Source organism: Drosophila mojavensis, unplaced genomic scaffold (genome assembly GCF_018153725.1).
Source record: "Drosophila mojavensis isolate 15081-1352.22 unplaced genomic scaffold, ASM1815372v1 contig_74, whole genome shotgun sequence".
Taxonomy (NCBI): domain Eukaryota; kingdom Metazoa; phylum Arthropoda; class Insecta; order Diptera; family Drosophilidae; genus Drosophila; species Drosophila mojavensis.
Window position 1 is genome coordinate 12,459,640 of NW_025318899.1, and position 23,546 is coordinate 12,483,185.

Below are 23,546 nucleotides of genomic sequence, written 5' to 3' on the forward strand. Positions count from 1 at the left end.
CCTTATGCGAATGCCTGTGTAGGTGTGTATGTGTGTGAAAGAATGTCTATGTGTGTGTGTGTGTGTGTGTGTGTACGCATTTGACAGCCAACTTGTGTGTAATAAAATGTAATAAAATAAAACTCACATATTAGAAATGTTTTGCTAGTTTTTTTTGCTTTGCAGGTTTTTTTTCTCGCTACGCTTTTTTCCTTTTCTATGGCGCATAAAGAACATTTTGTAGTTGTTGCAGTTGTTGTTGCTGTTGTAGCTGTCAGGCCATAAATGAGAAGATGCCGGCTGTGCGTGTGGCTAGTTTTGGCTTAGCATTAGCAAATATTACGCATACGCACTGTGTGCGAACATCTTAGCCTAATGACAATCACAATCAAGGATAGCTCAGATTTTCTTTTCTTTTGTTCTCTCCTTCTTTCTTGGCACAAAGCCACGCAAACGAGTCTTTTATGACACATTTATAGGCCATTTAATGGCGACCAAATGACATCCAGCTGTCAATGAAGTCATTCAAATGTATTTGGGTACGTTTGCGTGTGTGTGTTGCTTTAGACTTTAACATAATCATAGCCACATCAACATCCACATAAAAACACGAAATACAAATATATATCTGTTATACGATATGTATATGAACGATATCTATTGACACTTTAGATTTGATTGCTTTTTTCACACAAATAAATTTGGACTATAATTAGTGCAGCGCACACGTATCAAATGAAAATTGAGTTGCTATGGCTAAAAATAAATTGAGCAGCAATTAATTATTTATATATGTATGTATGCATATTGTTGTCCTCATTAAGCCAGCTCATTCGCTTTGTCATTTCATTTCAGTCTCACAATTTTTTAATGGCACTTTAAACGCCATCGAAATATCAAACAAATAATTGATAGCTGCTGCTGCTGCTGCTGCTGCTGCTGCTGCTGCTGCTGCTGCTGCTGCTGCGCTGCCATTGCCTTCGTACCTAGTCAGGCCATTAATTACATAAGTTCTTCATTGCAAATTGAATTAGCTTTTGACAAAGTGCTGCATATTGATTTTCTAATTGGCCCCGTCACAGCGGCCAAAGAGCCATTAAAGCAATTTTAATGTGCACAATTAATGCTCTTTAATGCAATTTTTAGCAGTTGACAAAGGCAGGCAGCAAGCAGCAGCAGCAGGCAGATAGAAAGAGAGCGGGGGCAAACAACAACAAAATGGCGTCCAGCACAAACTTGGCTGACCATTAAGTTAATGAGGGTCATTGCGGCAACGCTCGCACCTTACCACCAGATGCGAATGAAGCGCACACACTTTGCTCTCTAGTGCCCGCCTGTTGGGGATAATGACGTTAATACTATCGTTTCGCTGCTGAGTGCTGGGTGACTAGAGTGGGCGGTGGGCGGTGGAGCTGGTGGATTGGGAGTGACAGTGGTAGTGGAAGTGGAGGCGTTGCTCTTTGTAATGCGCCCACTTCCGGCGAGAGTGAAGCCACATCAGCGGCAAACGGAAACGGAAGCCAAACAAATATGGCCGACGCACGCTTGGCCAGACAAAAACGACAATAAAACTTTTTAATGCATTTTTAGGCGGCACGTGGGACGCGCCAATGCACAGTGGTTCGAAGCGCTCACTTTTTTTATTGTTTTTTATTTTTTTTTTTTATTTTTTTTTTGCAAAAGTTGCCAATTTATAAGCTTACTTCAGGTGAATATGGGTTTGATGGCTAGAGGATATATATATAATATTTCAATTCATTTGACATGGTCTATGGATATTTATTATATATTTATTTTAAAGACAGCTTTAGTTAAGGCTTATGGGAAAATTATAATAATAATTAATAATACCACTGGAGAAATAAATAGATAATTAAATTGCATCAGTTTTCACCATCATTAATGCCTGTCGGCCATATCTCAGAGCTGTTAAGCATATGCCTATAAATAAATCTAAGTTTATCTCATATTTAATATAGCAACATTTTCTCTCTCTCTCTCTATCTCTGTGGCTCTTAGAGCCTAGCATGCCATCAAATATTTCATTTAATTAGTGCACATCAATCAACATTATTAATTTCGCAACCACTGTGCCAATTGTGCGTTCCGTTTGGTTTTATGTTTCAGTTGATTCATTATTGCGTCAACCTTTGCACTCACAGTGGAACAACAAATTTTCATTTCTCTCATTGAGTGCTAAAATAAATTTGTGCCACGTTCTTCTTCTTCTCTTTTATTTCTGTATTATTTACGCCAATTTATTTTTGAAGGTCTGTTTTTAATGTCATCTCGATGCGAGAAGGTTGAGCTGGAAGCTGTGTAATTTTAGCTCTGATAAGAATGATGTGGATAATGATGATGATGATGGCGATGTTGATGCTGCTGATGATGATGAGTTACAGCGACGGGCAAAACAAAGCAAAGCCAAATAGAATGACAGCTGAAATGTCAGTTGCGAGCGACAAGGACGTGGACCACAGGACAGTAAACAGTACATAATGGCAATTTAAATGGCATTTTTAGTTGGCTTTTATGGTTGGTGCATGACCCATGCCACATGCCGTAAGCTCCATGCCCCATGCCCCATGTCGCATACAGTACTCAGTCTATAGCATGGAGTGACATGCGATATTTGATCAATAACTTGAATGGGGGGTTAGAAGATATTGACTTTGCTGGGGGTTGGCAACATAATAAAGTGGATATGTAGCAAGCTAGACATCTGAGTGTGTGTATGTGTGTGTTTGTGTGTGTATGTGCATCCTGTTTTGCTAGTCTGCTTGGTCGGACTGCTGCTTGTGCTGGCTCTGCTGCTGCTGCTTTAGACGTGGCTTGTTTGTGCCGCCTTTGCTTTGGCAGCAAGCCGCATTCATTATGAAAGGCAAACAGGATGGCGCTGGCAGCAGGACGCAAGTGGCAGATGCCAGGGCCATCAATCTGTTAGACTCGTGCTGGCCGGGCTTGACTCGCCTGACTTTGCCTCGCACTCGGCTAACCGTTTTCGCACGTTCCATGCGCTAGATCAAAGGCAACATCAGCCGTGCAGCCGACGCCGCCTTCAGCCACTCGAGAGTTTGCCTGGGCAAAACAAAAGCTCTTGGCGCTGTCTCAAGCGTTATTTATTGTTAACGAAATAGCCGACGCCCTATGGGCCGCACAGGTCCTTGGCACAAGTCAAAGGCGGCGTTGCCAGACTTACCCAAAAGCAGCAAAAAAAAAGAGGAATCCATTGCCAGCCATAATCATTTTAGGACCTAAGGGAAGGCAAGCCAGCCATGGGGTTTGGTTGCGTCTGGCAATTAATCAAACGCTAAACACCACAACACATTTTGTGGTTTTACAAGCATGTTAAATGTTCATATTGTTGTTGTTATTGTTGCTGCTGCTGCTGCTGCTGCTCTTGATAGCAAATTAATGCCGTTAGACGCCTGTAATCTCATCCTGGCCTGGCCTAGTCGAGCATGTCCTGCCTCGGCCCTCACTTGTCTCGTTATTGTTTCAATTGTTTTGGCAGCCTGCCCGTTGACAACAAAACTAAATTAACACGCACACAGCCAATCGGCCAATTCTCTTCCTCTCTCTCTGACTCTTTCGCGTCTCTCTTGCTGAATTTGGCACATTCGTTCCCTAGACAGGCAACAGGATGCTGCCCAACGTGCGTCTCTCTCTCTCTCCTTCTATCTCTCTATGTGTGAGCCAATTGAAAGCAGTCAAAGAGCAGCAGCCGGATTACAATCTATCAGCTGCAGCCTGCTCGGCGCACAAATTTGGCCCATGCAGTGAGTGGACGTGGACATGGACATGGACATGGACACAGCCTCGTCCTGTTCCAGGCGGTTGCCCATATCCTATGCGGCCTTTCGCCTGCACTCCGCCTGTCGCATTGCAGGCTCCAGCTCAAACGGTTTGTGTGTTAAATCGCTTTTTATTGTTGTGTACATTTTTGGTGTGTGCGACGTACATATGTGTGTATGTATGTGTGTGCTGTGCGTGCGTGTATGTGTTTCCAATGATTGGCATCGGTTTTGTGCTGTTCTCATTTACATAACAATACTCGAGTGTGCGTATGTATGTGTGTGTGTGTGTGTGTGTATGTATGTGTGTGCTCGGTGGGCAACTCTATTACACTTAAATTGCGTTTTAAAAAGGGCACGAAACCAACTGGGCTTTTCGGGAGTGAGCCCTACATGTAACTGATAATGGCGGAAGCTGTAGGCGTGGCTGACACGCGCAAACAGACAAAGAGTCCTTAGGGGAATTGCGCACACATGTTGAACGATTGCGATCTTCTTGACATTTCAAATATGATTGCAATTAACAACGCACGCAAAAAAAACAAAAGGTGCGACAGCCAAATCTGATAGAACAGCTATAAATAACTGTGAATAATGTTGGCAAATAAATCAGCAGCAAAGAGACGGCCAATAAATAGATGAGATATGGCGCGGAAACCATAAAAAAGCGCTGATATATTTTTTTTTAGATGTTTGGCAAAATATATTGGAAAATATGCAAATTTGGCGCATTGAAAAGAAATTGAGCAAAAGCTCTCTGGCCAGAAGCAGCGAGATTCTGCATATTCAGCGCACAGTTTTTTGACATCTATCAAATAGATATGCAATTAAAAAGCATCTAGCTCTATGCGCTCTGCATGCACACAGTCATCCATCATGGCAGTCTGTTGGCTTCATTTCCTAACGATATCCGGAATGTTGCAAGCGTCCAGCAGATAATGCGATATCGTTTTTTGCGCATATCCCGTCGCTGGCACCGGCAGCTTTCCAGTCCATTGATGGCCAACCAGGCCGGTGCAGCGTTTTACAAATTGACTTTATGGTGTGCATAGAGCCGCCGACAGGACGAGCACATTCCACTCTCCATTCCCCTCCCCTGCCCTGCCCTGCCCAGCCTGTGTGATTCGAATGGGCGACAGCTTAACGCAAAGTTTGCAACAACTAAAATGGCGACACATAAATGAACAGTAAAATGCTTTAGCAAACGGTTGGCCAACTAGGAGAGGGGCAGGCGGGAGGTGGGGGTCCGGCTGACTGCACGTCACGCACACTTTATCCTTCATGGCGCTGCAAACGAAACATTCGTTCGTTCATTTGGATTGCGTTAAAGGCAAAAATCCGGATGGGGACACAAACGACAACTAAATGCGTGAAATGTCAGCGGACTGTGACACGCCCATTGCCCATTACCCACTGTCCCTCTCCCTCTTCCTCTCTCACGTCGCACTCTTGGCACACTTTTTGCGTATTGGGTGCATTGGCTTTTGCAGTGGGCCAGGTGCAATTCGAGCGAGCCACCACAACAACAAGAAGCCCGAGCGTTTGCAATTTGCAATTTGATTTCCCAACGACTACCGCCCGCCGCCCGCCGCTCGCCGCCCTTTACTCATTCGTAATGCGTTTTACAGCACTGAAAAATGTTGTAATTAAATGCGCAACAAACAAAAGTTTTGTCAGCGTTTTTCTGGTCATTTTGTTAATTGATTTTTGCCCACAGTTTAACAAGCGCTGCAGTGCCGCCAAAACTGTGCGCTAATTTATAGCCAAGCCGCATACAGAGAGCATAAATAAATAAATGCATAAATAAAATTGCACAGGCAACACAGGCAGCAGCACCACCAGCAGCAGCACCACCACCAGCAACAGCACAAGCACCACAAAAATTCATAAACATAATAACCAAGGGTAGGGAGAGCGTGAGAGCTGCTGCTCTTAATGCTGATGTAGGGTATTTGGGGCGCTTAAGCGCCGGAACAAAGCAATCAGCTGCCCCCATGCGTGGCGTCTCCGCACACAGCATATAACATAAATAATAAAAAAAAATAAATAAAAAATACACACACAGAATTGTAAAAAAATATAAATAAGAATAAAGAATATGTGTATGTACATATTTATGCAAAAAGCACGATAGCAAAAGCAGCGGCAGCTGAGGCAAAACTTTAGCCACGCCCCACACACGCACACACATAAACAATGCGCCGGCTTAGCTGTGAACATTTATTTTATTTTTATGCCATTCCGTTTTGTTGCTTAAGCGCAGTGTACAAATTTTATTTAAAAAAATATATAAAAAAAAAAAAAAAAAAAACCACAGCAGTTAGACAAAGGCATGCACATGCCTTAAGAGCAACAACAGGGGGGTCTTAGCGAGGCGACCAAAGAAAAACTAGATGAAAAGACACAAGGGCCACAAAGGGGCACAGAGGAGGCGGTGGGCTGGCATCGAGGCGAGGCTGGCCGCAGAGCAGCGCGTAAAAATCCGAGTGAAAAATGTGTGCGAAAAACGGCCAAACTGGCGCATCCTGTGGCCAGCTGCGGTATGTGTAGAAGCAACAACAACAACAACAACAGCAGCGGAAATAAAAATACCAACAACAAGAATGAAGAAGAAGCTGAACAATTGCAGCAGCAGCAGAAGCAGCAGCAACGGCAGCAGCAACGGCAGCTGGCAAAATCGTCAAAAAATGCTGCTAAAAGACTTGGCAGCATTTTAAATGTAACACAAACTGCACAGCGGGAAACAGAGGGAACGGGACGGTGCAGCGTGAATCGGGTAGCTCGTATTCCAAGTGTGGCAGTAATTGAGAATGAAGATTACGAGCTAAACATAAAAGCTCATAATAGTAGCAGCAACAACAACAACAACAACAAATAAACAAAACAAAGCAAAGCAAAGCAAACGCAAACAGCAAAACACGCAAAAATGCTGAAAACAAAAATCTCGTAAACTGCGGCAATTTACGGTACAGCACGAACCAGTTCATGAACCAGCGTAATTTCTGTGAACCGATTACAATTTGTAATACCTAAAATATAAGTCGTAGCAGAGACAAAAAAAAAAAAGGGAAATGAATTTACAGAGAACGGGAACTAACTTGCAATAGAACCAGCTTAGCTCTATGAGCGGATTGAACATCAATTTTCAAATACTTATAATGAAAATAGTAGTTCTGAAAAATAGTACAATTCATGAAAGTAGTAGTATCCATAAAATAGTAGTATTTATGAGAAAATGGCTATACATTAAAATAGTAGTGCGATTGAGCTCTAAATGTATAACTAAATGATAAAATATAATGTTTTTAAAGCAATTTAAAGTTAATATTGAAGAGTTACTTCGACTTAATTCGGATCAGTTTTGGAAAGGAATCAGTTCTATCTGTTATGAACTAGCTCACTGTTGAAAGCCTTCATTATTTAAATTTTTAATTTATTTCCAGCCACAAGGTTTTATTTCAAAGTTAGCTATGTCAATCTACTTTCAATCTCCATTCTTATAATGTCTCAATATAAACCACTCTACCCCGACTTTCCATTTTCCACAGACTCTACTCTAAAATCTCTGTTAGCACTCGTTTAACTGCAAAATAATTATTTTAGAGCGCAATTTTCCATTAACGCCAGCCTTGCTGCGGGTCGCTGCTTTTTTGACGGCTCTCTGTCACTCGGATCAGCTCTGAGCGCAACCCATGACAGCTGGGACAACAGCAGCAGCAGCAGCAGGAGTAGCAGCAGCAGCAGGGCGGCAGCAGACGGCCACAACAAAGCAATTATTAGCACAGTCATTAGCAGCATACCCCATCGAACACCACCACCACCACCACCACCACTAGAGCAGCGTGTACCGCGCAACCACAGCTCCGAACACAAAATGTGTGGCTCTGCTAATTAGCTGGTCGAAGAACATAAAGCTTTTCGCTATTTGAATCGATGAAGGTACACAAAACAAACATATTTACAGCGCATCATATATATAGATGTACATATACATATATAGTTAGTATATATATATAAACACTCCTAGATAAATATGTATATATTATATTGTAGCTGCTGTGCTCATAAGTCCTGCTAAAGCTTGTTGCAAAATGAAAAAACTTTGTATATAAGAATATAAGAGCGAACTTGGGTTTTGTTGCAGCAGCGGCAGCAGCAGCAGCAGCAGCAGCAGCAGCATTAAGCTCGAGGGGGCGTACGTAAATCCAGTTAATCGCTTTGCTTTAGCGCGTTCTGAATTAGACTGCAGAGGCACTCAGTCAACCCCAACAACAGGGACCCACCCACAATAGCCTCTCAGTTTCTCAGCCTGTGGCAGGTTCATGTCCTGGCGCTGCTTTTCATACGGCTTATTTGGCATTTTGCCTTTTGTCTCGCGAGCAGATCATAATAAACAGCGCACAGGGCACAAACTCAGACGAGAACTGAAACAGCGCTCGGCTCTGAGCTCTGAGCTACTTCAGGCAGGCATCGCATCATTTTGTGTTCGCATTAAGAAGAAGACAGCGAACCAGTTTAAATGCCCCCGCCAAGCGCTTCCTCTCTAGCTGGATTGTCTGGGCGGGCAAATAGTGACTAAGCCGAATGCATTTTCTACTATGATGAGGCATAAAGGCCGCAGCAGCAGCAGCAGCAGCAGGCAATTTCAGCTACTGTGCAACATAAGCCGCAGAAAAGAAGATTTCTTAGAGCACAAGCCGGGGCAAGTCGGGCCAGGCAGCCGCAGCGCAGCAGACAAAGGAAACAAAAGCCAGCCATATTAAAGATCATTATGTGAAGTCCAAAGATCGCAATCAATTTCCAGTTGATAATTTACTCTTGAATTGTACTCAGGCAGCTGGAAATAGCCTTTCAACTGCAGCTCTTCAAATGTACGAGAATTCAGTACTAAGCAGCGCATGCCCCCGCATTTAATAGAATTTCCAATTAAAAAATATTATTTTACGATCATTTCATTACGAAATAAAAAAAAAGAAAACAATTTAAAAACAAAACTCAAGTATAATTAGAATCTCATAAAAATATAGCAACTGAACGATCGTGACTGTCAAAAGTTGATAAAGCTCGAAGATTTATATGCAAAACCTGTTTAGAAAGAGCTACCTACATCTAACTCAAGCTGAACAGAAAACAAGTAATAATAAAATTAGCTTAAAGCAATAAAGTTTACGCTCAAATTGTTCGAGTTTAATAATCTAGTAAACAAATGCTAAAACTTTGCATATAGAGAACAATCCAAGGAAAAGATTGCACTCTGAATTCTTTGAATAATAAATAAGATGTATAAGATCTTTTATGTATTATACAAAATATATTATATTTGAAGTCTTAAAAAAAGCAAAAGATATATTATAAATATGCTTTTAAGCAATTTCTTTCAAATTTCATTTTATTTTTGCATATACTACGATTCTGTCTACAGCACAAAAAGGAAAACAAAACATAATATTTAGAGAATATAATGATATTATAAATACTATATTATATACATATAAAAAATATATATATTCTCATTATTATATTTGTATTATTAGCCCTAGCTAATCTAAATTCTACGAAATTTTTATACAATATACTTCATTCACAGCTTTATTTTTCTAGATCTATATCATCTGAACTTATCACAGAAACCACCCAACTTTTTTGTGTTCAAATTAAAACTGTGCAAAAAAATGTTTTTTATGATTAATTTGCTGTTGATATTTTGACTGTTTTAATCAGTGTATATAATTAGAAATGTTATCATATGGCCAATTTGTTATAGATAGGAAGCAAAACGAAAGTCCATTTTGGCCAAGCGACAGAAGCGCTGGCAGCATCTGTGGCGCCTCAACCTGAATGGGGTTTGGATATCAAGTGGGCGCTGTCGGAACAATATGTTGCCAGCTGTACAATGGGCCACTTAAGCGACAACAATAAAAAATCATTAGAATGCCAATGGCAGCTTGTGGCACAGGATGCACAGGACGCACAGGAAGTATGTATGCTAACCCTAAGCACAAGCTTGCAGCACGTTAGGCACACAAAGAGGCACAGAGCGAGAGAGCCATAGAGAGAGAGAGAGAGGAAGAGATAAATAAAGAGAGAGAGAGAGAGGGAGAGCGGGATACACGCCCACGTAGTCAAGCGGCTCGCCTGGGCACTTCATAAATCTACAAGGCGTATGAAATACGAGTATCCTGTGCTGAGTGCAATAGCCAATCATGTTGCATGCTCCAAGGACCAAGCGGCATGTAGAAGTTGCAAAACAAAAACTTTCTGACATTGTAACGAGCACTCTTTTCGCTCGAGCAGGAGCAGGAGCCGGAGCCGGAGCAGGAGCAGAAGCAGGAGCAGCAACAGAAGCTGAAGCAGCGGCACACAGGATATACACACAGGACACAAACATACAATGCACGATTGCCTTTGATTTATTAACAAGCCGTCGTTTATCATGTGGCCAACAATGGGTTAAGGCCTGAATTATAAGCACCAACAATTGCAAAAATTTGTTCGACTGCAATCGCTGAATCAGAAACACATCAGGAACCACCATAGCGCTCCCTCTCTTTCTCTCCTCTCTCTCTCCCCCTCCCTGTCTATCCTCATGCATAAACAAATCATCTAAAGATAAACAAAACATTAGTTTATGAGAATGTGTGTCTGTGTAAAATTTATAGAATGGGGACGCAGCCAAGTTTATTGAAATTAAGATATTTTCCCCAGACAGACAGAAGGAATGAAAAGAGATATAGAAAAGTTTTTGATACTAAAAACTAACGGCATATGCTCATAATTCATGTCGGAAAATTTTGTATATTTGTGTATTTGTTGTTCATTCACTTTTATGGTCCCTTCTCCATAATATTTATGTGGCTGTCGACCACGTTTTGGGGAAATATCGAAATCGGCATCATGAATCTAAAATCTACTATCTAGAATCTGAACCGGTCGACGGCGCATTCAGGCGTTAAATTTCCATGTGGGCGTGCAACACACACGAGCGCCAAGAGAAGCCCAAAAACAAGTTGAAGGAGTTGCCGTTGCCAAAGCTAACGTCGCAGTTGGCGTCGCAGTCGCCGCGTGGGTGCCTGAGCACCAAAAAGATAAAATGTTGACCAATAAATTTAGTGGCCATGAAAGACAGATGAAAAGCAAAGCCATGGCTAAAGGAGCACAAAACGAAAGCACAATGATCAACACAAAAAGCCAAACAACTAAAGCAAGAAAAATGCAACGAATACAAAATGCCTTTTATCAAAGAGATCAGAAATGTATGTATATGAATGAAGTAAATATGGTATCATAGATAAACTACAATAGGCAATGTGATCATCAATAATAATTAATAAATATAGAATGGTTTGAAAAAGAAGTTATAAAATTATTCAGTCAGAATATGGAAATAATTTTAAGAATAATTTCCAGAACTTAACTCAATTTAAAAATTGTATTATTTAATTTTAAAATCTACACATATTTAAAAAAAAATTCCAATATATTAATTAAAAATTAAAATAATTTTAATTTGTGACGATCATTAATTTGAATATCTTAACATGCTAATTTTCCATTTCCATCTAATTTCATAAATTCCAACGCCACAACCAAGTACCGTTACAAATCAATTCAGCAATCGATCATATGCCACGCTTAGATAGGGTACAAAAATGTGGAAAAACTAGCGTATACGACATATTAAAAAGGAAGATAAAAAGGGGTTACAGGGGAGTGGGGAACGTGTGTGTGTGTAAAAATGCTCCAGAAATGTCATTAACGTGCTTTGCTTTTGATGTTGCCTTTGTTGTTGTTTTCGATGTCGATGTTGTTGTTGTGGTTGCTTATCTTGACAAACGTAAAACGACACTGCAAGAGCGAGCGTCTGCACTTTTGTGTAAGTGTGTGTGTGTGTGTCCGTATACATTTCGAAATTTACCTGCAAAGGCGCCGCTCTTGGCTCTTACTAATTGATAAGTTTCTATTTATGTGGAAGTCTCTTCCGCTCGCTAGTTAACTGTAATTAACTATGTAAATTTTGACACTCGGTCGGCGCAACATAAAAGCAACATCGTACACACACACACACTCACGCACGCATAGCACACAGTTATTTTTTTGTATTTGCGTGCCAAAGTGTATGAACATAATTTGAGTTGTGGGCTTACCTGTCGCATCTATGTTTCAATCAATGCACGCGCACACACTCGCACATGCTGTTGCTGCTGCGCTGCTGCTGCTGCTCTGCTTTGCTCTGCTCGCCTACGCATGCATCAGAATCAAACACAAACGTGTTGCGCTCAGCTGGCCTTGCAGCGAATGAGCTGCACAAAACACACGGCGAAAAAAAGTTATCGTTTTGTTGTTGCCGTTGCTGGCGTTCTTGTTGTTGCTACTATGTATATTTGGCACGTGAAACGGCATCGGCATCGGCATGCGGCTGTTTTCTTGTTGTTGTTGATGTTCTTGTTATTGTTGTTGGCATTTTTCAAATTTTCGCTTACAATTGTGCCTTTTTATTTGCATTTGTTTACGTCACTGCACGCATACACATTCACAATAAACGACTGACGCGCGTACATTGGAGAGAGTAGTGCAAAAACACAAACAAACAGCAGCAACAAAGCAGACAACCGAATTACAAACAAACGCACACGCGCAGCGAAATCAACAAATTTATAGATACTCGCATTAACAATTATATTTATCAGCATCGATTAGTTCAATAGGCTCTGCAATTTAATTTGGCAGCGTCTTTGTTTTCTTTGCGTTTATTTTTATTATTCTATATTTTTTTGGTTTTTGTTTTTGGCTGCGTTGCGACTCATGCAAAAATCGAAGTTTCCACGGCCGCTTCCAAAGCGCTTTGTTGCTTCATGCTCTGGCTAGCCATTTACGCAATTCACAATTTCGTATTGCCCGCGGGCGTCAATTATTATTGTTGCTTCACGCACATTTCTATTGTAAGTTATGCATTTAATTAATTTTAATGTTCAATCACGGGATTCCCGTGCGCGATTACGGATGCGACTGGCCACGATGAAGGTTAAAATGGAACTGATGAAAGAGAGAGATGAAAGCAAAAAAAAAGACCTGCGACGCTGAACTGGTTCACAGCTGACTGCGAACCATCACTGCCAGAGTTGCGAAATGAACACCTATCGATATGCATTTACCGGCGATATATCCATCGACTGAACAGAAAGTGGTCGCTAATTCAGTAAATATCGATAAGATGGTGGGCGTACAGACGTTCATTGATAAAAATTAAGATTATAATTATAGATTGTTAATATAATATTGACAAATTTAAAGTAAAAAGCGAGAGAGTACCGTGTGTAGACATGGCTCAGTTGAAGGCGCCTTCGCTGCAATCGCTGCTCGAATCAGATCGCGGCTCCACAGACAGTTTGCAGCTAGATTTAGAGTTCGAAGGCGTAAGTAGAAAATGAAAACAAAGGGGATCTCAATTTGATTACGACCCTTGACATTTAGCTGGACGATGTTGAGTTTGCCATACCACCCACCGATGTGCTGCCGACTCTCGAAACGGTGCTCAGCGAATTCGAGGCGGACTCCGACGTGGCGTCCGAGCTTGGAATGCCGGTGCCGAGGGCAACGCCAACGCCCTCGATAGGCGAGGATTGCGGTGTGCGCGGTGATGGACGTGGCGGCAGTAGTTCCGGCTCTATAATGCGTTACACCCTACTCCATGGCATCTCCGCCCAACTGAACTCGGCCGCCGAACGCGTCAATGCTGGAGCGGCGAGCGCCTGTGCCGTTGCAGCTTACATAGCCGTGGGAACCTCGCACGGCCACATACTCAACTTTGATGTAACGCAAACGCTACGCTGGGCTCACCAAGACAAGCATAGCCAAGGTGCCGTTTCGACTATGGCCTTCAATGCGGACTCCACACGCCTTCTGGCGGGATTCGCTCGTGGCTTGGTCACCATGCTGGACACCCAAACGGGCGATGTGCTGCGTGAGCTGTTCGATGTGATAACGCCCAACAGTGGAGTGTTGCACGTCAAGTGGACATCACGTACCTCACTGGCTCTCTGCGCCGATGCTGGCGGCTCTGTGTGGTCGCTGAGCTTTACTCGCAAACTGGGAATCAGGGGCTGCAGCTCACGCTGTTTGTTCTCAGGCGCCCGCGGCGAAGTGTGTGCCGTGGAGCCGCTCATCATGGACGCTCATGGACGTCATGAACTGGACCAGTACTGCATTGTGGCCTTGGCCACGCTCTCGAAATACTTTATAGTCACAGTGCGTCCACGTCTGCGTGTCATCAAGTTCCATGCGCTGCAAGGCCCCGCAGATTGCTTGCCTCTGCTGGCGTGGCATATGGTGCTTATCCAAGCGGCGGACACCACTCGCTCCGTGGATCCCGTCATTGTCGTTGGCCGTGGCAATCAGCTCTTCTTTCACCAGCTCTTTGTGGCCAATGGACGCATCACTTTGCTATATCTGCGTCATGTCCAGCTGCACAGCAGCCTCCTATCCGCCCACTGGCTGGGTCCGAAGTGTGTTGCATCGCTAGACACCTCGGAGATATTACATTTGGTGGATGTACGCTCTAGTCGAGAGCTGGAGTGCATGGATATGGCCAATGCTGGTCTAGTCTATGGCTCGGCGCAATTTAAGGGTCTGGCCACGGGCGGCAATGTCTCACCCGCCTTCGCCTTGGCCGGCACCAATGCCTGCTACAACTCCGTAGTCTCCCGAGGCACACAGCTCTATGTGCTCGGCGCGCGCTCACTGCATATCATTGGAGTGCGGACCTGGTCGGAGCGCATTAGTTATTTGGTAAATATAAAATATTTTTAAATATAGAGTTTACTAATTCAATTCTCCATTTTCAGGTGAAGAACCATCGCTGGCAGGAGGCCTGTCAGCTCGCCTTGGATGGCTACGTCGCCTCTGCGGAGCGTCCACGCAAACGTGCCCAGGCCAAGGAGCGCATCATAATGCTGTTCAAGGAGTACATAGCCAATTCAGCGCGTGCGCCCGATTACTGTCTGGGCGCCATTGTGAATTGTCTGATAACCATTGGCGAACTGGATCTGTTGTGGACGCAGCTCTGGGAGCGGCTGCACAACAACACGGAGCTCTTCTTGCAGCACATCTCTGAGCACATTGAGCAGGAGACCATACACAGCGTTAATCCGGTCATATCGCAGGCTCTTGTGGACTACTGGCTGCAGCAATCGCCTGCCAAGCTGGAGCAGCTGATCCTCAAGCTGGATTGGATGTGCTTGGACTTGAACCAGGTGCTGAAGGCAGTCAAGAAGCATCAGCTATATCGGGCGCAGCTCTATCTGAATGCTTGCGCCTTGAATGATTACACCACGGCGTTGACAGAGCTGTTGCCGCCACTGCGGGCGGATCAAACGGATCTGGGCAACTGTCTGCTGGTTTACATATCCAGCTGCTTGGCCGGACGACGCTTTCCAAGCGGCGATATACCCGAGGACCAGGTGCAGCAGGTCAAGCATGATGTATTGCGCTGCCTCACCTCCCAGCACTCGAGTTCCAGCCCCGTCGATGAGCTGCCCTATCCATATCTGCGCGCTCTACTCAAATTCGATACTCGCGAAACCCTAAATGTCATCTCGTTGGCTTTCCAGGAGCGCGAGTTCAGCAACGAGCTGGGCTACTCCCATCGCAAGCGCATCATATATCTGCTGCTCGAAATCATGACGCCCGAGAATGCAACGGTGAGTGCGGTAAATGAACTGAGAATCGTATGGAGTCTCAATTTAATCTCGTTTTGCAGTGGGCGGAGATTGGCTGCTTGCTGAACTTTATTGCTCAGCAGATATCGACGCAGTGCCTGCCGCGAGATAAGCAGCTGCTGGAGCGTGTGCTCAGCTACCTGGCACAGGAGAGCATTGCCAACGAGAGCACGCGCCAGCATTCGGAACGAGAGAGCGCCTGGCACGAGCTGCTCACCAGCAATTGCCTTGCTGACATCAGCAGCGACGAGGAACAGCTGAAATTGGCACAGAGAGCACGCTGCTACTATGTGGTAGAGTATTTGCTGGAGAAGCTGCAGCGCTATGACAACATGCTCGATTGCCTCATACACAATCCGACGCGGCATGAAACGATGTTCGCCTACATGGAACGTCATGTGAACAACAGCGAGCGCAGGATCTATGCACAGCTGCGCGAGCATCTGGGAGAACTACTGGAGATTAATGCTACGGAGACGACGCGCATCATTGCATTGCACTATCCGGGCAAGATTAGTGAACTGGTGGAGCTGCTTCATGGAAAGAAGCCGCTGCTTTTTCGCCTACTGCAGTGCCTCAATGAGAGGCACTGCGAATTGCAGCCAATTCAAATGGAGCTGCTACTCGAGCTATACTGTAATTTGGAACAGCCTGATGAAGTGCTCGAATTCTTGAAGAATAGCGCAGGATATCGCCTAAATAAAGCCGTGGACATTGTGGAGCGACATCAGCTGAAGCGAGCCGTCATCTACCTGTATGAGCAGCAGGAGTGCTATGCGAAAGCCTTTGACCTGTCCATGGAACTGTTGCGCGCAGCCGATGTGAATGCAGCTGAGAAGGAAGCTAAGGAGATTGCAGAACTCTTGGCACGCGCTGCCCCGACGTTGCCTGAGAAGGAGCTGGAGCGCTGCTGGTTTACCCTGCTGCAGTATATTCTGCCACAGCAGGAGCTGCAGTCGATCACCAAGTCCATGCTGCACGAGGCTTCGCAGCACATTGATCTGCACAATCTGGTGCAGCTCATCATGAACACCCACAATGTGTCCAGCAGCTTTGGCGACATCAAGGATCTGCTGATGAGCATGCTGATTAGTTCGCGCCAGGAGACGGAGGCGCTGCGCCTTGCCGCCGATAAGCTCTGCCAGAATCTGCACACAGAGTTCGCCGAGCAGCGGCATCTGGCACGTCGTGGTCTCTGGGTAACCAGCATGCGCTGCCTCATCTGCCGCCAGCGTTTATACGATCAGACGCCGGTTCTCGTGCTGGGTCCATGTGGGCATGCGTTCCACGAACGGTGTTGGAGCGAGACAACAGCGTTGCAGAAATGTCCACGCTGTGAAGAACCGCTGCCCTTCGAACCGGATGATGCACAGCAGCTGTCAATTGTTCGCTTGCCATGCCCCAGCCAGCATTTACTAAAGAGCTCCAACACCATGGAACTGGGCTCGCTGCAGCTGAAGGCGCCACCCAGGCGCTTCTGCTAGAGATAATAATAATGCAATAATGCACGCATGTAAATTCCTAATATTTTTATGTACGTATATTCCATATTTATATATTGCCATTGTATGTAATTATCGTGTTTGTGTAAGTGTAAATGCAACGTCAAGTATTATGTGTAATCATCCCGAAAGGTGCGACTGTTCCAGATGATATGTGTATAGCCTAGCATTGCTAATTCTTTAATGCTAAACACTTTGTCAACAATTCAGTCTAGAATAGACAAATGTTAAATAGTAAAAACTTGATAAAAGATGTCACATGTTTATATTTATGCACATTCGAAAATATATATATATATACATATATATGTACACTATATATTTATTTCTATATAAATCGTATTCATGTTATATGTTCATTTGTTTATTATAATAAGCTTAAGCTATTTGTAGACTCAAGTGTGAACACCCCAATTATTAGCTAAATCACAAAATAAACTGAACAAATCCTAGTAAACAATGGGCTCAGCTCGTCTGCAATTTATTGGCGCTATCCGGAGGAAAAGTATTGTTATAATGCTGTATAAACTCCGTGCATTGTTCGGCTAAAAATGTTGGGATTATAATTAAAAATGAATTGTATAAAAATCATACAAATTCTCGTTTACCTTTAGGAAATGCCAGAGTTTCGTAATTTCGCAAGTTGCGCACCTGGAAGAATCTGTAGACGCTGTGAAAGATCAAATCATCTTGAGTTTTGTATGCCGCCTCGAGGAACTTGCGCGCCGGCACCTTGTCAATGCCCAACGAGTTTTTGGCCAGACGCAACGCATCGATGACCTTGCCCTGACCCAGCATCACCTCGATGATTATCTGCAATATCGAATCGTTAGACATTGTTTAATTTGGAGTAAATAGGAGTAAATACCTCGTGTGCCTGGATCTTGCCCAGCATATCGATGGCCATCTGGGATATAGCCGAGTCGACATCGGAGTGAGCCAGCAAAAAGCACGCTACAGACTTGGACTCCAGCAGCATGGAGTAGCTGACCAATCGGCGCAGCGTATCAAAGCTGCGATTACGTATCAACTCGCTGATTATCATCTTGCTGAGTTCCTCCTGGGCGGATATGTTGTATTTGTTGAGGGATTGCAGGTACAGCATGAACACAGTTTCCGCGAAGGGTCGCTCGGCAATGGGCTGAAATATTTGCACCATATCCGATTGCTCGATGAGCACAATCGGCGGTGCAGTATTCTTAGTGGCTGTGCTCTTCACATTCGCAGGTAGCGCTGTCTGATTCTGTACCTCCATGTGGACCCAGGAGCTGAAGTGGAATAATATGTAAGTTTGCAATTTACTTTAAAGTTGCTCACTTACGCATAAATCTTGTTTATCTTGTCAAAGATGGTCTCCAGCACAGGCAGCATCGTGCCCTTATACTGATCCCCCATCAGTTGCTGCACCACCTTCAACAGCATCTGCTTCCCACTGCTGCGCTGAAGCAGGAATTCGGTGAGACGTATGCGATCGGAGATTAGATTGCACAGTGGTTCAATGGACAGATTTAGGTACCACATGCAGCCCAGCTTGGCATCAATGACGATATTAGGCTGGAAGAGCACCCAGTTTGTGGAATCTGTAATCGGGAATAGGAGCTAATAAGGTATATATAATACTTATGATTTGGCAACATACAAAGCTCGCATTGTAGAATTTGCCCATCGGGCGAGAGCGAGGGTAACTTGAGTGCAAATGGTTTGATTGAGCGTCCTGTCGTAATGGGCGCATGGTAGGTCACATTGTCGATCACCTCGCCACTGAGTGCAATGTCAAAAAGCAGCGACGTCGCCGTAGCCTGGTGATGCACCACTATCAGGTTGTCCACTGTATTAATGGCAAAGCGTCCAACCAAACTGAGACGTAGCACATGGCATTTACGTGGCGCCAGACCAGGGCCGTTCAACAGATGCACTTCGACCTCCATCATGCCTGTTGTGCTGTTGGATTGCAGTATAAGCACGGCCAGCACACCATAGACTCTACCCAGCGTTACTTTGCTCTCCTGAACCTCTCGACCCGGATTACCCACTAAAATAAAATGAAAATTAATTGGATTGTAACTAAGCGAACTATTTGGAGCTACTCACAATCCACTTTGGGCAGCTTGGTGATAACCTTCTGTTTGATGAGCACAGGCACGAGGGTGTTGCCTTCGGTGGTGCATAGCAAAGCCACATTGGCATCGCAACACCAAGCGAACCATTTGATGCTGATGCTTAGCGCCTTGATGGAGCGAACTTGTCGCTTCTCTGGCACAATTTGAAAGATTTCCACGCCTGTGTTCGAGATGAGCGCAAGCTCGCGATTGTGCACCCACACAAAGCCATAAATAAGCGTTTTCACTTGATGCGTTATAATGTCTTGGAGCAGTGGTTGCTCGCCCTGGAAGCAAACGAACTCTACTGCATTTTCCTTGCGCTGCACGGCCAGAATTTGATTGTCTGGTGAGAACTTAATGGAGCGTATCGCACCGCCGCGATCACTCATGCAAAACGATATCACAGTATCCTCCACAGGACCTTTTACCACGACGCCCGTGGCACCACCCGAACGAACGGCAAATATCTGAAACAAAACAAAGCTGCAGTCCGCCCAATTACACGTTGTTGTTATTCCTCTTACCTGCTTGTTTGAGTCATCGAAGAATACATTTGTTAGCTGGCTGACGGCGTCAAAGCGTATAAAATTGCTAGAGAGCTCAATGTAGTGTATTCCATTCGGTTTTTCCATTGTTTTTAAATATTTTTCTATTCAGCACAAGAATTTCAACTAGTTGTCCACCCACATATTAGGGAGCAGTGTTGGAAAGTGCCATAGTTGCATCAACAACTAACAGTGCGCGTTGCTTAGCACTGCTGCAATCAGCTGATGGCAACATAAACAAAAAAGAATATCGCGCTTCACACTGATCAGCAAAAGTGCTTTAAATTGATTTCAATTAAGCTAACTGGCCAAATGTCCATTTCGTCCAAGTGCCGTGTGTGCACTTGCTCTCTCGATGCATCTGCGGTATGCTATGATATGCGCAAGTTGCCCAAGCTGGCGCACAAGTTCGTCACTTGCACGGATTTGTCCGTGTCCGATGAGACGCGGTTGCCCAGCGAGCTGTGCCGCGCCTGCTGTGACCAGCTGGAACGTTTGTATGCATTTCGGGCTAAGTGCATAGCAGCCGACACAAAATGGCGCATGGAAATACTAGCATTTTGCGCCGATGATGAGCAGCAAGCTGAGACTGTTGAGGCAACAAGGCCTGACCAGGAGCGTAGTCAGTCGAGAGTAGAAGCAGAGGAAAGTCAGGCTGATAAACTGATGGCAACAGCTGAAGCAGAAGCCGCGGCGGAGGAGACAAAAATAGACGAAGCTCAACAACAAAAGTCAGTCGGATCGGAACAGGCTTCCGAACAGGTAAGCAATTTGATTTGGAATATCTCACTCCAAAGCTGATCTCAATCTTGGTTTCTTTTTAGAGCTCCTTGGTCAAGCCACCCACACACATATACAAATGCGACCTCTGCGCTACACAGTTCCTTGAGGAGCATCGCCTGCAAGCACACAAACGCCAGCATGGACTTATGCCCTATCCCTGCCCGGAGCCGGGCTGTGACCGAGGCTACAGCCACAAGAATACGCTTAGCGTGCACATGCGCAAGTGGCACAAGTTGGGCAAGGAGCACAAGTCGCACGTTTGCGAATACTGTGGCAAGACGTTCGACACACTGTGGCGCCTTAAGAATCATCGCTTCACCCACAAGGACAAGTCGGAGCTGCCGTACGTTTGCGAGGATGCGGACTGTGGCCAACGCTTCTCCAGCAAGCAGCTGCTTAAGGTGCATATGATGCGCCATGCGGGCATCAAGAACTACAGCTGCACCCACTGCGGCGTGCAGAAGACGACGCGCACTGAGCTCAAGATTCATCTCAACTATCATACGCTTGAGCGCACCTATTGCTGTCGCATCTGCTCGAAGGTGTGCAACAGCTCCAGCAATCTCAACCTACACATGCGCAGCGTGCACGAGCGTGATCTTGCTCGCTGCTTTGCTTGTAGGTACTGCGATCGCACCTTCACACAGCCTGTCCTACGCAAGCAACACGAGCTGATCCACACCGGCGAGAAGCCACACGAGTGCCCAGAGTGTGGACGACATTTCAGACAAAAGGGCGCTCTACGCACACATCGGAGAATACATAAGCGGGAGAGCACCGAATCCAGTGAGAAAGTAGCAACATCTCCGAGTGAGACAGCTTCGGGAAACTGTATTGAAAATATGTCAGAAAGTATGGCACCTGATTATAATAAGTAAATTAAAATGCATTTACAATTAAAGTTGATATTATAATTAATAAAGTAAATATAATTCGTAGTCTACTAAAATTAATCTATTTTTATCCGAGTTCTTTTGCAAACCTGATATATCACGTCTTCGAGTGAGCGAACACTTCTGTTACCCTCACCATCTTGCTCATCTTTATCGCCTTCACAGCTGTTGCTCACATATACATACATAAACAATACAAATACCGCTGGCATACTGACTCATCAGCACTGTAAGAGGCGTAAGTCACTGTTAAGTATACAGTCACTGTTAACTATACAGTCACTGTTAATATAACCATCAGCAATCCGCTCATCTCTATCGCTGCACAGCTGTTTTAGGCACACATAAACAATAACAAAAAGAGTTTTCTTGTGAGAATTGCACACTTTGTGATTTACACGTTGCAAAAGCTTAAATTTAGCCTATGACGTCAGCAATTCCGTCAACAAAGTGCCGCGTTTGCATTTGTGCACTCGACGCAGCTGTGTGCAGCTATGATATGCAACAGTTGCCCGACTTGGCGCACAAATTCGCGACCTTGACAGATCTATCACTCTCCCAGTCGGAGTCTGAGCAAGAGCAACAACTGCCAAGTGAGCTGTGCCAAGCTTGCTTTGAGCAGTTGGAGGAGTCGTATGCATTTCGTAGCAAATGCATAGCAGCCGATGCACAATGGCGCTTAGATTTATCTTCAAATATCCCTTCAGAGGATATAGAGAAGAATCCGGGCACAACAGAAGCACTGCATGAATTGGCCAATGAAGAGACTGAAATAGAATTACCCCAAGTAGAATCTGTCGTTGAGAATGAAATAGTAGCTGTAGAAATAAGTGGAGCACAGGTAAGACCAATAATCATTTGCGAAACCTTCACTAAACATTTGATTTTCAGGACTTGCCATCATCGGATTCAGATTCGTGCAACGTTTGTGGCATGCGTTTCTCGACGCAGCATCGCTTGATCGCCCACCAGCGTCAACACAAAGGCCTGGCGCCTTACCCCTGCACAGAGGAGGGCTGTGATCGAGCATTTAAACGTTATCATGGCCTGTCGGAGCACCTGAAGGAGCACTTGGTCACCAGCCGCTTCAGCTGTGAGCAGGAGGGCTGCGATAAGGTCTATCGGCATAAGCCCACGTTAATCATGCACATGCGCAGGTGCCACAAGCTGGGCCCGGAGCTGAAGTCCCATGTATGCGAGTTCTGTGGCAAGGTCTTCAATTCCAGTTCGGTGCTCAACGATCATCGCTACACGCACAAAGACCAGTCCGAACTGCCGCACGCCTGCCAGGAGACGAACTGTTCGCGACGCTTCTCGAGCAAAGAGAAGCTGAAAGTGCATCTGATGCGCCATGCGGGTATCAAGAACTTCAGCTGCCCCTATTGCGGCATGCGGAAGACTACGAGAAACGAGCTGAAGATCCATATGAACTATCACACGCTGGAGCGCACCTGGCCCTGTCGCTTCTGCTCAAAGGTGTGCAACAGCTCCGGCAATCTGAAGATGCATGTGCGTGCAGTGCATGAGCGTGCGCGGGATTACGCCTGTAGCTACTGCGAGCGCCGTTTCGCCAAGGCTGACACCCGCAAATACCACGAGATGACGCACACCGGAGAGAAGCCCTTCGAGTGCGAGGAATGCGGCAAGCGCTTCACTCAGCCCGCAGCTCTACGCACCCATCGCAAGATCCATGAGCGACAGCGCTCGGACTCTGGCACCATAACGTATACGCTCTTGCTGACAGCGCCAAGTGACACAAATGCCGCTGGCGTGGAGCAGGCGAATGAATGCAGTTAATATTAGATCTCTTATATATTAGAAGTGTTTATCTATATATAGATGAGTGTGTGTTTATCGAGTCACTTAAAGACGTCAAGTAAAGATTGCGGACTTTGTTTAGACAGCCCAATCAGTTGTTTGCTGCTAAAAATACAATCGAATTTTGCTAATCTCTATAAAGGGTATCAGCAAACGCAGCCTTTACTGTCGATCTATCTATAGTCATTTTAATCAATGCCAAATTCCAAAGTTCCTTGGTACAGTAATCCCATGGAACGGAAAATATTGTATACAATTAAATTTATAATTATACAGTAGTTATTTATCTAAAAATATATTTCTATAAATGTCTAAAATTTATTGATGTATACTGGAATTCGTCACTCTACTATATTCGCTATAATATAGAATACCCCATATCTTGATGTCTATCGATTTTCTAATTGAAATGGCCT

At 44.7% G+C, this 23,546-nt stretch overlaps 5 protein-coding genes across 5 annotated transcripts in view; 3 read left to right on the forward strand and 2 right to left on the reverse strand.

Moving 5' to 3' along the window:
* LOC6582225 (bifunctional heparan sulfate N-deacetylase/N-sulfotransferase) overlaps positions 1-12,812 on the reverse strand; it is a 53,921-nt gene extending 41,109 nt beyond the window's left edge. The window contains exon 1 of the mRNA XM_015162345.3: positions 11,918-12,812. The gene's annotated coding sequence lies outside the window, so the exon portion shown is untranslated. The remainder of the gene's footprint in view (positions 1-11,917) is intronic.
* A 148-nt stretch (positions 12,813-12,960) lies between these two features.
* On the forward strand, positions 12,961-17,446 carry LOC6582226 (vacuolar protein sorting-associated protein 8 homolog). The gene is made up of 4 exons (XM_002007894.4): positions 12,961-13,186; positions 13,245-14,558; positions 14,615-15,469; positions 15,529-17,446. The coding sequence occupies exons 1-4, from the start codon at positions 13,094-13,096 to the stop codon at positions 16,969-16,971; spliced, it is 3,705 nt and encodes a 1,234-aa protein (XP_002007930.1). The 5' UTR covers positions 12,961-13,093; the 3' UTR covers positions 16,972-17,446.
* On the reverse strand, positions 17,338-19,808 carry LOC6582227 (regulator of MON1-CCZ1 complex). The gene is made up of 7 exons (XM_002007895.4): positions 19,616-19,808; positions 19,081-19,558; positions 18,629-19,021; positions 18,311-18,569; positions 17,858-18,257; positions 17,598-17,802; positions 17,338-17,534 (listed from the first exon to the last, which is right to left on the reverse strand). Exons 1-7 carry the CDS (start codon positions 19,721-19,723, stop codon positions 17,455-17,457), a joined length of 1,923 nt encoding a protein of 640 aa, XP_002007931.1. The 5' UTR covers positions 19,724-19,808; the 3' UTR covers positions 17,338-17,454.
* A 35-nt stretch (positions 19,809-19,843) lies between these two features.
* On the forward strand, positions 19,844-21,376 carry LOC6582228 (gastrula zinc finger protein XlCGF46.1). The gene is made up of 2 exons (XM_002007896.4): positions 19,844-20,398; positions 20,461-21,376. The coding sequence occupies exons 1-2, from the start codon at positions 19,949-19,951 to the stop codon at positions 21,295-21,297; spliced, it is 1,287 nt and encodes a 428-aa protein (XP_002007932.2). The 5' UTR covers positions 19,844-19,948; the 3' UTR covers positions 21,298-21,376.
* A 241-nt stretch (positions 21,377-21,617) lies between these two features.
* LOC6582229 (zinc finger protein 37) lies at positions 21,618-23,516 on the forward strand. Its single transcript, XM_002007897.4, has 2 exons — positions 21,618-22,153; positions 22,204-23,516. Exons 1-2 carry the CDS (start codon positions 21,737-21,739, stop codon positions 23,107-23,109), a joined length of 1,323 nt encoding a protein of 440 aa, XP_002007933.2. The 5' UTR covers positions 21,618-21,736; the 3' UTR covers positions 23,110-23,516.
* The last annotated feature ends 30 nt before the right edge of the window (positions 23,517-23,546 follow it).

Bases quoted from the DNA above. Each gene is read 5' to 3' on its own strand.
- LOC6582226 (XM_002007894.4), top strand. From the start codon at position 13,094: ATGGCTCAGTTGAAGGCGCCTTCGCTGCAATCGCTGCTCGAATCAGAT. The intron at 14,559-14,614 runs GTAAATATAAAA...CTCCATTTTCAG, and splicing joins CGGAGCGCATTAGTTATTTG to GTGAAGAACCATCGCTGGCA. The intron at 15,470-15,528 runs GTGAGTGCGGTA...CTCGTTTTGCAG, and splicing joins TGACGCCCGAGAATGCAACG to TGGGCGGAGATTGGCTGCTT.
- LOC6582228 (XM_002007896.4), top strand. From the start codon at position 19,949: ATGTCCATTTCGTCCAAGTGCCGTGTGTGCACTTGCTCTCTCGATGCA. The intron at 20,399-20,460 runs GTAAGCAATTTG...GTTTCTTTTTAG, and splicing joins CGGAACAGGCTTCCGAACAG to AGCTCCTTGGTCAAGCCACC.
- LOC6582229 (XM_002007897.4), top strand. From the start codon at position 21,737: ATGACGTCAGCAATTCCGTCAACAAAGTGCCGCGTTTGCATTTGTGCA. The intron at 22,154-22,203 runs GTAAGACCAATA...TTTGATTTTCAG, and splicing joins TAGAAATAAGTGGAGCACAG to GACTTGCCATCATCGGATTC.
- LOC6582227 (XM_002007895.4), bottom strand. From the start codon at position 19,723: ATGGAAAAACCGAATGGAATACACTACATTGAGCTCTCTAGCAATTTT. The intron at 19,559-19,615 runs GTAAGAGGAATA...GTTTTGTTTCAG, and splicing joins TCGATGACTCAAACAAGCAG to ATATTTGCCGTTCGTTCGGG. The intron at 17,535-17,597 runs GTAAACGAGAAT...CAACATTTTTAG, and splicing joins AACTCTGGCATTTCCTAAAG to CCGAACAATGCACGGAGTTT.